Below are 12626 nucleotides of genomic sequence, written 5' to 3'. Positions count from 1 at the left end.
GGAAACGCTAATTAAGTACAAGCTGACTGAATTTTACAAAATGCTTAGAAAGAAGTCTGGCAGAGCAGCCGGAGATCTGGAAGCAATGCAGGGGCGTTTCGGTTTGTCTGTGAAACACGTCAAGTTAGCTCAGTTAGCAAGTGACAAGGGCGTATTTAGCTTGGCCTCACTACTGTATCTGTCTCATTGCTTGATAAATGTCCAGGCCGGGACAGACCGTGTTCGTTGTATTTCAATATTTTTATATCTGGTAATGTCTAGCGTGAGTGATCCGAGTTTAACGAGACAGTGACGGTCCGCGCTCGCCCCCAGGCCGCCAGAATCGGAGCTGTTGCTTTTGGACAGCTCCTCGTATAAGGCTTCCGCAGTATTAGCTGCTCATGCTATTCGGCAAATGGCTCCCGTCAAGTGACCGGCAGAAACTGGAAGCCAGAGACCTGCTCACATCCATCATAGTCGGTGTCAATGAGAACAATGGCGGCCAAATACACGGGTGCTAATTTTTGTGTATTTTCAGCCGTCCACCGATCGACAAGCAGCTCAGCTGTTGCAGCACGAAAGAAAGACAATGATTGAACAAGGAATGAAATTTCTACCGATGTTTGGCTTCCTTTGCTATGTCAAATTGACAGCCTCGTTTTAGAAACCAAGTTGCAGCGTCCAAACGTTATCTTGCTGACAGTATGAAATCATTCCCATCAACCAATCAGTTTCAAATCTCCTTCTGCTATTTCCTTCCCTTCCCTGGTCTGCCAGTATCCAAAGCCCACTTGCAGTCATGTCTAGTCCAACTCAAAGTGTGCTGATGTTTCAGCATTCCCAAGGGCTGAATTCACCCCAATCCACACCCCCATCCCACTCCGAACCCAAACCGAATATCATTCATTACCCCCTGTCTATGTGGGCAGCTTTCACCACACCACGTCTACCCCTTCCCACTCTCCCGGGTGACAAAGCAAACAAGTGTGAGGACAAAGAGCTAAGCTGGATAGCCTGCTGTGAAAACAGCAACCAGACTGGCAACCACCCCCCAGTCCATCAAAGCCATGGAAAGCTACAGATCATACCCTTTGACCCCTTTCACAGTTACTCCAACTCCCCAGCTGACCAGAGACCAACACTACTGGCTCCTTCCATCTCACATCTTGATTCACCGCAGCTACGTATTCCTGATAATTACTCTTTGATACCTTCTATGCAATTCGACAAACTCTTCCAGTTTCCTATTTCACCCTTTTATTCCTTTTGGGACTGGTGTGTGGCTCAGGGGGTTAGGATGCTGTGTTTGTAATTGGAAGGTCTCTAGTTCAAATCCCAGACTTGGCAGAGCAGTTTAAATGTTGAATCCTCGAACAAACCTTTAACCCCCATAACTGTAGGGGCTGTCTGGCTGTGCTTTCTCTCAAAAATGCATGTTATGTTGGATAAACATCTCTGCTAAATATGTAAATGTAATATTGATGCTACCTCCCATTCCACATAACTACCATATCACAGCCCTGCTCTCAGTGCCCTTAACTAGGCTAACTCTGTAAAGATGCTCCTGATGAATTGTACAGACTGTGTCCACAACACCTCCCCAGCAACTCATTCCCTCAATATACACTGATATCCACCCCTACTGAGCCACTGTGGAGTCACAATTACCAGGCCATCAAGCCCCTCAATGCTTCCAGAAAGAGGTTCCAAAGAACCATCTGCAAAGTGATGTACCACATGCTGAACATGACAATTACTGACTTTATGAGCTAACCTACGTACTGTGTCTTCTTGTCTGCAAGACCTTATCAATCATTTCAGTGTAAAGAGCAGGTTTATCTAAGGGTCTTTGAACTGCCTGATGACAAAGAAAGCAGTAATATTTTGCTGGATATATGCTCAACTTGGCTTACTCAAAACATTTCTTTTGAGGCAGATCACAAGGAAATTGTTTTTTGTTTAAAAAATTAATACAACCTATCATTATCATAATAAAATTACAGACGGAAGCTTAGCTTGACTAATTCCGCGGCGAAGCATTTTTACGATGAAATTCATCCCAGAACACGCTCGAAACTCACAAGGGCGAGCTGACTGAGTTGTTTTTAATTGCTCGTAAATCAATTGTTTTGTAATGTTTACAGCTTCAACCGACTCTTTCCACCTCATTTGTCTCAGTCTTCTCTGTCCTGAGTTTACCTTAAAACAAAATCACCAAATACAGGCTCTTCCCTCGTCCCCGGCAAGGGATCGTCAACATTACATCACCTATCCGACACAAGCGTCACACCCTGGATCGAATTCTCCGGTACAAATAAATCAGGCAGGGGAGAAACCATTCACGCTTTTTAACGTGACATGAGCGGTAGAGAACGCAGCCAAGAAACACGAAAAAGCCTGGAAGGTACCACTACTGTACATCTCTGCGGGGTAACTCACCGACACTGCTAACTAAGGATCTCATTAGCATCAGCCCAAAACCACACTTTCATGCCCCCCCAGCACCCCTCCGCTTCCGAATGTCGGTCAGACACCCTAGAGGAACTCCACCATTAGCACATCCTATTGTCTACCCCCTGTGACCACATGCTTTTCATTTGCCTGACAGACACCCAACGTTTTACTGTAAATATCTGACATTCTCCTGGCTGCTAGCTGATCTATACGCCTCTGCACCTATGGTACCGGCAGGAAATGGAATCCATCTGTCATGACAAGGATCCATCTATGCGTCTCAGAGGCACAAACTTCAGCCAAAAAAGACGGGAGGACCGAAAAGAAGAAGAAAAATCCAATCAGACAAATATCCTAAAAACACCATGTGTACAGTGTAATTAAGCAATCAGGCACTGCGGACCACACAAAGGAGCGCCTCGTCCCTGTGACGTTAACGAGTTTCCTCATTAAGCACTCTGCAACAGATCGGTTTATCAAGTGTGGCGACATATTTTGGGATTTCCGACGATTCCACTAGCGACGGTTCCACCATTAGCCTAACAAAAATGCACAGCGGCTTAAGTAACATTGTTTTTATGTATTTGTTCGTTGTCTTTATAGTTTTGTGCCAAACACTTTCCACAGGTACTAAATGCTTGCAATAAACAGAAGCATTCAGCATTTACTTCTTTACGGACTGGTTACGAAAAAAAGACTTGCATGTTAAGGAATTTCACAAGGACAGACCACAGGAATTAGAACCCTGGTCCCATCACTACCTTTTGAGGAAAATCCTACAACTTTACACCTACGTGCCAAACCCCTAGTTATCCTTTTTAAATTTACACTTGTAAGGGTCGTGCGAATTACAGTTCTTATGCTGACTGCTTCCTTCAAACGTTTCAACTTCAGAGGCATCCCCCCACTTCATCCATCTGCTCTAAAATATCATGTTATATAGGTATGAGGCAGAACGACGATGCATTTTAAATTTAGAGCCAACAAAGTATCACTGGTGTTCCAGTGCAAGGCTGTTAATTCAGTCGCATGACGGTTACAGTGTGTGTTCTTCCTACCTGTGATTAAAGAAAGAGGACAGCATTATGTTCCATGCAGCATTTTGCTAAGGTCTTTAAAATAACTTAACTTTGCATATTAGTTATTGCATATTTATCGTCTTACTGTAAGCACCTTAATTTGTATTTGTGTTTTGTGTTTCATTTGTGTTCACTGCTAGCCAGAAAGACATACAGAGTAAGACTTTAATTGCAGTGTGGTGGACTGTTTACTGTGCATATGGCAATTAACCCCTGAATCTTGAATGTTCAATATTAGCCAATTCTTTTACTCCATCTTCCATATGTTGAAAAAAGATCAGTTTTTGTGTTACTCTGCGACCTGCTGAACATGTTCAAGTTCCGTCAAAGTGCACAGCTACAGTAAGCATGAGGAATCTTCAGCGGCTCAAGCCCATAAAGAGCACCTTCAATTCTTAGCTGTGTAAGCTGATTGCTTTTGAAAACAGTCGACTGTGTTACATTCCGATTTACTGACCAGTTACGAGCTGTGAAAAACCTCAAGGCCGGTTAGTGCCAAATCACATCTGCGTGTCCGCCATGCGTCGAGGGGGGGCCCGTGCGGCTGCGCGTTTAATGCTACGGCCTGACCTGCAAAGAAGCGTGGATAAGCTTGGAGAGGAAGTAATTTGGGGGACTCGCCACAACGCGCCTGAGGCGGATCAGGTGTGCGCGATGAACACCTACGCTGTCTAATCCTGCCACTGCTTCTGGATCTCACTTCTACATAAAGACTTATTCATCGCTTGAGAAGTCCGTTTCATCCTTTTAATACTACTGCTAGAGCCTTTCATATGCTTATTTTTTATCCTGTCGCTTATTCTCTTGAGATATCTTAGCACAGGAAACTCTAAAATAGAGCAGAATCAAACACAATCACTGAGAAAATGGCATATTGGACCAGGATATAACCATGTCAGGGAGGTAAGCCTGTAAATTTTAACAGAGTTTTAGGGCCCTTGTCTGTTAATGGTATAGACATGACCATAAAAAGAGCCAGTAGCTGACTTTCCTGCAGGAGGTGGGACGGTGGAACACCCTGGTAGATAAATGCCCCATAGCCAAAGAGCACAGGAAGTAAACTATTTCCAGCACTTGGGAGACATTCTCCAATGCATGAGTTGGGGATATTTTAGGGCAGGGATACAGGGAGTTGTGGAAAATATCCATACTACTGAATCATTTCATTGTCATCATATACAAAGCTGCAACGAGTGGCAAATGTAAAACATCGAATACTATCCCTCATCCGTTGTGGAACCAGTATTATAAGATCAAGTTGCTTAGATTGGAAAATAACTGCAGTTCATTAGTCTTGCAAGTTTCCATTTTTCAGAAATAACAGCAGTAACTGCTTTCCAAGTTCACAAACAGAAAATTGTGAGCTGGTCCAAGCTTCTTGCATCGTAGGGTGTGAAGCTGAAGAGAGCATTCTCAGTCCGGCACTCATATTAAAATCTACCAGATTTCAGTGTGAGGATAGATGACCATGTTGGATGTAACTTTGCCTTGTAGGTTTACTTTGCATAAGACCAGGAAGATCAGACCTTCTTTATCAGAATATGGAAGTCCTTACCCAGGCCCTAGATTACTGTAGCGCTGTTCTGAAAGGGTTGCCAGCTTGTGCTGTGAAATGTGTGGCTGATTCGAAGTGCAGCAGCACGTTTGCTATTCATTCAGCCGGAACGTTCTCATCTTACACCCCTCCTCATCTCAGGCCTTTGGCTCCCCAGTGTTGCTCAGGTCATTGGCACTGGCTTTCCGAGCTGTTAATGGAACAGCACCTGCCATCATGGGGTCACTCATGAGGACCTATGTTCTATATCGCCCCCTGTGGTCAGCAAGCAAACAACGACTGGTGATTCCTCCATGCATGAAAACAAGTCGACTAGACATTTTTCATGCATGATTCCTTGATGGTAGAGTTATCCAACTGTATCCAGTATCACAAATCTAACTTCTTCATTTGACACAGTGATATAAGTATAGATACTGAATATTGAATATTTTATTTGATATTTTTCCAATAAGGGACTGCAGGATAGTTTAGTGCAAGGTTTCTCAACCCAGTCCTCGGGGACCACCAGACGGTCCACGTTTTTGCTCTCTCCCAATTGGCAGGGAATTGGGAGAGAGCAAAAACATGGACCGTCTGCTGGTCCCCGAGGACCGGGTTGAGAAACCCTGGTTTAGTGCGTGCTAAAGAGAAGTATTAAGTAAATTAAAAAATTGATGGAAAATATCAAGATATTTTAAAGAATATATTTAGCCCATGGATAGCTATTCAATCATATATGGTTAAATTTTATTGAAATATACATGGTCCAAAGGTCATTATTAATTGGCTTGGAGTTGCATATCTGAGTAATGACGTATAAAACCTGTGAATTCCTGTATTTCTGCAGCAGAATATGGGTAGTGGAACTAGGCCACGTTGCCGAGCCTTGGCATCCACCCGCATCTCTACGGGGTGGAATCGGAGCTCAGCTCCATCTCCACAGCTGGGGTGAGAGCGCGACCGCAACACCGCCGACGGGAAGCCAATGCAAAACCACCCGAAGCTTTCGGTAGATTCTCACACCAAGCACTCTATCACTGTCATGCCTCGTGCCCCTGAGAGTCACCACCAGCTATGCACGCAACGTGAACGGTAAGGCTGTCGCGGATGCGGCGAGCTGTGAATTATGGGACAGGGGAGTGGGATTTTGTTACCGCGACAAGGCCAAGGAGACCAATTCTGGTTTCTGTTTGTCAGCCTCCCGACACGCTGACACAGAGCTGTGCCGGTTGCCAGCAGGTAGCTCTCACGCAGAATCCTGCAGCCAGTGGAGTCCCAGGGATACCGGATCAGGGTTCGAGGGTTTTAAGTGGGAGGCCAGATGCTTGTGACACACAACTGCTGGGACTGAACTCCCGGAGAGGGATCTGGAAGCTGATTTTCCTCGATAGCCTAGCGCTACGCCAGATTGATGAAAAGCTAAGCAAGTCCCTTTCGTTTTCCCAGACACTTCAGTGAAATAGAGCAGTTCTTTTGATATACAGCAAAATGCCCACAACCCTCATGTGCCCTTCAGATGGACAGTGGGAACCGTGGCAGAATCTCACATGAATCTCAGGGAAGCCCCAGAGAACCAGAGAAATCCCACAGCAAGTGTCCCACTATCAGATCTTCCATAATGGTCCCCCCCCCCCCTGGCCCAGACTGAGGATCAGGCCAGCTGAAGAGCATCAGGTCCTGAAAAATGAAACGCTCTGCGGGATGTGAAATCGCATCATGGCTGTAGGCAACCTGGATGGAGGGACATCCTCATTTTCTCAGAGCCAAACACTCAGAGAACAGGAAATCCATAAGCTCTTACCTCCATATTTTTAGGTCTTCTCAGAAGAAAGAATCACACAGTATAAATAGGGCAAATGTACTGCAACGTTATGGTAGAATTTTGAGTGCTGAGAAATGCCTCATTATCCCGCAGGACAAAATAACAACCTTCCCTGTGTCATCTGAGCCAGAGAGATGAGTTTACTGGCGACGGGTTATAAATACCCCAGAGGAAAGAATGGCTTGTTTTTCCTTTCAAATGCTGGGATAATTGCTGGTGATCAAAAAGGCAGGACTCCTGGCAAAAAGGTTTGAGCTCATCAATCCTGTGTAAATGGGAATCGCAACTGTCCCCCGGTAGGGCACCACGTGTTGGGGGGGGCAGCAATGACAAACAGCCCCCTCGGGCTGAATAAACACATCTCACGCGGGCAGCACTGAGACAAAAGCCATTAGCAGACCGTTAGCTCCCCTCCAGGAGAGCGGGGAGGATTCCAGGACAAATGCTCTACCTGCCTGCTGAAGGTCCAGCCTGCCGTATATGCAATTCAAGTCTTAACCACAAATCTCAATTGAATGACATTTATTTATATAGCAGACAGTTTTACCCAAATAAACATGAATTTGAGAATGTAGCATCAGACAGTCCATAGAGCAATTGGGGGTTAAGGACCCGGCTCATGGGTACTCAACACCGCCACCACTCTGTCGACCATGGGATTTGAACCAACAACCTTCTGTCCATAGGTACAGCATCCTAATTTGCTGAGTCACACACCGCCCATTAAATGTCAAGCTATGGAAGTTTCTACATTCCAAAAGGATACTTTTTTTTTATATGGTAAATAACAGAACACCATGTACAATGTTTACGATTTCTGCTCAAGATGACTAACTGGATCCATGAACCCTTAACACTTTTATAACGCTCACAATTAGTCCACATCATTCAGTGAAGGAAATGCCCAATCTGGTTTAGGGGGGTTTTATAACCCGGCTAAGTGCACAGAGTCCTTAAAGAGCACGTCTCACGTCCTGATGCCACAGAGGACATTCATATAAACATTAAAGAGACCCTTAATTGGAACCAGGGTTGCAGACTGCATCCAGACAAAAGGCAGGCGGGGGAGGCAGGCGGGGGAGGCAGGCGGGGGAGGCAGGCGGGGGAGGCAGGCGCGTACAGAGATGCCCACCAAGCGCCAACGACAAACAGACCCCAGCGGCTCAACCGCAGCGCTGCAGGAGCAAGCTGAAGGTGGCAAGGTGATGGAAAGTGCTCATGCCCATGTGCGGGTCTCTATGAAAGGGGCCAACTGAGGATCACAACAGAATTGCATTTATTTTATCATGTGTTTTTTTATCCAGAGAGATAAAAGCCATGAGAAAGCTTTTTGAGAAAGCTGGCTCAGCCGGCCCATTTGCCAGCGACCATCCAGTCATGGGCACAGTAACCTAACCCTCTGTGCCACGCTCTGTCCCATGTGGACACCTCCATAAACACCTGAGGGAAGACCACTAGATGGTCGTCACCCCACCCACAGCTCCCAAGAAATAAACCGACACACAATACCTCCAAAACCTCCTCTCTTGGAGTGCCAGCAGTGATGGCTGACAGTGTAACCACACCGAAATACTCTCTCTTCTATCCAAAGTGACAAACATTTTAGGGAGAAAGCAGCGTCAGACAGCCCCTAGAGCTATTCTGGGTTAAGGGCCGTGTTGAAGGACCCAAAGGTGATGTCACTTTGCTGAGTCAAGGATTTGAACCTGCAACCTTCCGATCACATGCACAGCATCTTAACCTGCTTAGCCTGACGCCCCCCCCCCTCACTCAGCAAAAACACACCTTCTTTTATGGCAGTAAGACAGATGTTTTTTCCCGCCTTGGTCAGCATTCGTGTTTCTCATGAACCAAAGGAACACTTCTTCCACCTAACGGATGGGATTCCTCTCGGGACTCATCTTCCAGCATCAAAAGGAAGTGTGGAGCAGGCAGCCCCTGGGATGTCTCTTAGTCCCACGGGGGGGGTGGCGGGGGGGGGGGCACTGTGAACGCACTCGACAGCCTCTGAACACAAACTCTCGACACTTCGAACTGCGAATTCACATTCCTCCAGCCAAAAGAGACCGCCAGTTATCCCCTGTGTTTCCAGGCAAATGGGTCGGGGGGGGGTGTATGAGCCCTCATTTGTACTTAATCCAAAGCTGCTCGGGAAGAGCGATACGGGGTTAGACTCCTCCCCCCTCCCTCCCTGCTACACGGATACACAAACGCAACTGTAGGAAGGAGACCTTTGAGTGGAAGCTCTGCTTTCGTTTGGAAATCTAGGCATGTGCAGATGTAACGGACAGCAGGCAATTATCGCTGATGCCTGGGGGGGGGGGTCATCCTTCAAAAAAAAAAAAAGCAAATAATGGGGAGGGGGTGGGTAGATCAAAGTGCCCTTCCAGCCTATTCAGATGCGAGTGCTGCCCAAACAGCATTGTGTGCCAGCGCGGTTTGGGGGAGCGGACCACTGCTGTTCTGTTGTGGAGGAGCTACCAGTCATGAAAGAGACAATGCAGAGATCAGCGGCACCGGCCAAGCAGCGGAGAACCTTGTCCTGGGTTTAATTACAGGCGACGAGTGGGGCAGCAAAGTGGGGCAAATGAGGAACAAATGGTGCGCAAAGAGAGAGACGGGAGCTACGTTTTTTATCAGACCATGACGTCCAGAGGGATCACGTGACCACGGGGCTAAAACCCAAAAGCCTTTCAAGTAGGCCGCTTCCTGTTGAACAGTAACGTTCCCACAGGGGCGCCACCACATGACGGCGCTCTTTTGTGATTTCACATCCATCGTGATGCTCAGTCAGGAAGAGCTCCATTCACATAGGGGTGCGGTTTTTCGTGACATAGTGCTAACGCAACCCGCACGGGACTTCTTACGGGCTAAAGCCGACGCTCGCTCATACGGCGGGACCAATCACAGGTAAATTAGCCCCCACCACAGTGCACGCTGTCACATAAATGCCGCACGTGCGTCTGCATGACAACAAATGGTTTGATAGTGCAAGACCAGGAGCGCCAAGAGATACCGGAGGATCCCTGGGGACTGTGATCCGTTATCTGGTAATGTGTAAGAATTTGGGAGCCCAGTTTATCAGGAACGCTATTCAGACCCCGTGGAGATTTCCCAGCTCCACACATGGAGCATGTTCACGGGGTTTCCCAGAATGTCTGAGTTTCTCAGTCTAGAAGCAGAGGCAGGGTCCCAGCAGGAAGCTGATTGGCCCCTTCTCATATCAGTCACCACTTCAAAACATATAATTGGCTAACAATAGGGTTGGCCCAATTGTATCAATTATGGCCCTTAATGTACTACCCCCCCCCCCGACCCCCCACCCCACAATCCTACAATCCCCCCTGTTCAGATGTTGCAATGAACTGGGAGGCAGAAACACAAATAAAAATGGGGGGGGGTGAGACAAGACAGATAGGATGGGGGGAGGGGACTTACCAGGCCCGTGCAGGTGGACACGGCTATGGAGGATGCGGAGTGGTTACGTATAAATCCCTGATAGAAGCAGCCACGAATGTCCAGAGCCGCCCGGCCCGTCGTGACGCCCCCCCTGCCGACCGTGTGAACAGCAAAACCGTCCGCCAGCACCGCAGATGGCCTGAGGTCCAAGTGCAGGTCCCGCCCGAGGGCCGACAGCCTATAGTGAAGCGGACCCGGGTCTGGCACCAGCGACCGGCGCTGCCGGCTGCGAGCCACCACATCGTGAGAGATGTAGCCGCCCAGTGAGTCTACCTCCACCGGTGTCACAAACACGTAATCTGGTGAAGAATCAGACAGTGCATACCGGTCAGAGGGGATGACAAAGAAGCTCCTACTACAACACAGAGATCCTAAATCCTCTGCACCAAAATAACACTCAAAACTCCTATAATTTTTGTTCTTCTTTAGAAATCCTACGCAAAATACTTGTACATTTTCATTAAGTTGGTATAACAACACTTGAATGGAGTACAGCAAAGGATTGGAGTAGGATTATCTTGTACACTCAGCCTCACTCTGGTGCACACATGTGTGCAATCTATCCGTCAAATTAATAAGATGAGTTGTTTACAGTTCACAGATATGTAGTGCGCCACTTTTCACTCGGTGATGGGCTCACATTATAAGTATGACACACGAACAACAATCATTGATTATATCTCACGCTACAGAAGCAACTGCATAGTCCACAGTAGCTTGCATCACGCTTTTTGCAAAGAAAAAAAAAAAACATTCTGGACGCCTGCCACCCGCGCATCACCCAACGCAAACTTTTTCCTGTAAAATAACGTGGAAGCACTGACCATGGCTGAGACCGCTGGTGTCACTCATAAGCGTCCCGGTGACAGAAGACAGGGAGAAACAGACCTGCCAAGTTTAACACAACGCAGGTAAAGTTAAATAAGACTTTGACGTAAATAAAAAAGCACATGCACAAGCATAAACAGAGGTAAGAAAGGAGGGGAAAAAAACACATTTGTCACCTGCCTTCATAATATTCCCAAACCACAGCGTGGATAACTTCACTGAACTGTGGCTGAACAAGGGGACAGAAAAAGTCCATATCAAGAAAGAAAGACCATCCATGCTGACATGCGTGAAGCTCCTCCGTCCTGCCGCGATGAAAAGCGCAGAAATAAGCCGCATCGGAGCGCAATAACATTGTCAAGCGCGGCTATGAGCTGTATCCCATGCCCGTCCTCTTACGTGAAGTCCATCGATCCCATCTCGGTTATGCGCATGTCGGGACAGGTAGACTGAACTGCTGAGACACCGTGTGAGACACCGTGCGGCGGCAGCAGCGGGTCCCGACGGGAGTGGGGGGGGGCATCGGCCAATCAGCGCCCAGCCCCGCGCAGCGCTGTCAGGGGGATCAAAGCGGAGCGCGCCCGACGCCGTGGGAAGCTCCGCTTTATTCGGGTTACATTCATATATTCATATATTGCGTGCGCGTGCCTTGCTTTGCTTGAAATGCAAACGTATGCATGCGCTTTTAGTTATAGCAGAGCAGGGACTATTAAGATTTGCCTGTTCCAAGCAAAGTTCAATGTTTTGGTCAAGTGAATTTTCAACAGTGGAAAGACATGATTTTCCAATTTGTCTTGTAACATCCATTCATCTATGCATGCATCCATCCATCCATTCAACTTTGTTCGATCTGCTTATCCAGTACAGGGTCTTTGGGTGGGGTGGGGTGGGGGGAGGGGGACTGGGAACAGGGCAAGAGACGCCCTGGACAGGATGGTGGTCCATCAAAGTGCACAGAGATATTAGCTTGATGAGATTGAAGCTGCTACCTACAGTAACTACCTGAAGGAAGCCACGTAAGGCTGGGAGGAAAGCGGAGCCTGCACACTTAGAGCAGGAGTGAGATTAATATCCCCAGTCCTGATATAAAGTTAAACTGCAATCCTGTGAGCATTACCCAGGAGCAAACCTAACTTAATCAAGATCACCCCCCCACCCCCAATATCTGAGTCACTCTCCATCGTCCTAGCTCATCTGTCTGCCAGTCATGCAGCATGTGGAAATCACAGAGGTTGATTTACATAACAAACTTTCAGACTTCTTTGTTCCTTTTTTCCAGATTAGATTCCGTGTTTATGTTTGCAAATAATAACACCCCTGAAATGACATCTCACTCTGGAACCATTAAAGCCTGATGCACGCACACGCAGTCTCCAGGCAGGCCGAAACATCGCGCTAAATCATTACACTCAATCAGGCAGCAAAACACAAACACTAATGTCTGTATTATTGAGCAGTAAATCACGTC

At 47.2% G+C, this 12626-nt stretch overlaps 1 protein-coding gene across 1 annotated transcript in view; it reads right to left on the bottom strand.

Moving 5' to 3' along the window:
* The window catches only part of adamts18 (ADAM metallopeptidase with thrombospondin type 1 motif, 18), a 43822-nt gene extending 32239 nt beyond the window's left edge, over positions 1 to 11583 (bottom strand). Inside the window, exons 1-3 of the mRNA XM_072718234.1 lie at positions 11339 to 11583; positions 11155 to 11218; positions 10310 to 10629 (exon numbers count right to left, since the gene is read on the bottom strand). Coding sequence (XP_072574335.1) covers positions 10310 to 10629; positions 11155 to 11218; positions 11339 to 11497 — 543 coding nt within the window. The 5' untranslated portion in view covers positions 11498 to 11583. The remainder of the gene's footprint in view (positions 1 to 10309; positions 10630 to 11154; positions 11219 to 11338) is intronic.
* Positions 11584 to 12626: the final 1043 nt, after the last annotated feature.

Source organism: Paramormyrops kingsleyae, chromosome 11 (genome assembly GCF_048594095.1).
Source record: "Paramormyrops kingsleyae isolate MSU_618 chromosome 11, PKINGS_0.4, whole genome shotgun sequence".
Lineage (NCBI taxonomy): Eukaryota > Metazoa > Chordata > Actinopteri > Osteoglossiformes > Mormyridae > Paramormyrops > Paramormyrops kingsleyae.
Note: the sequence above shows the minus strand (reverse complement) of the source record. Positions and strands in the feature narration are given on the sequence as shown.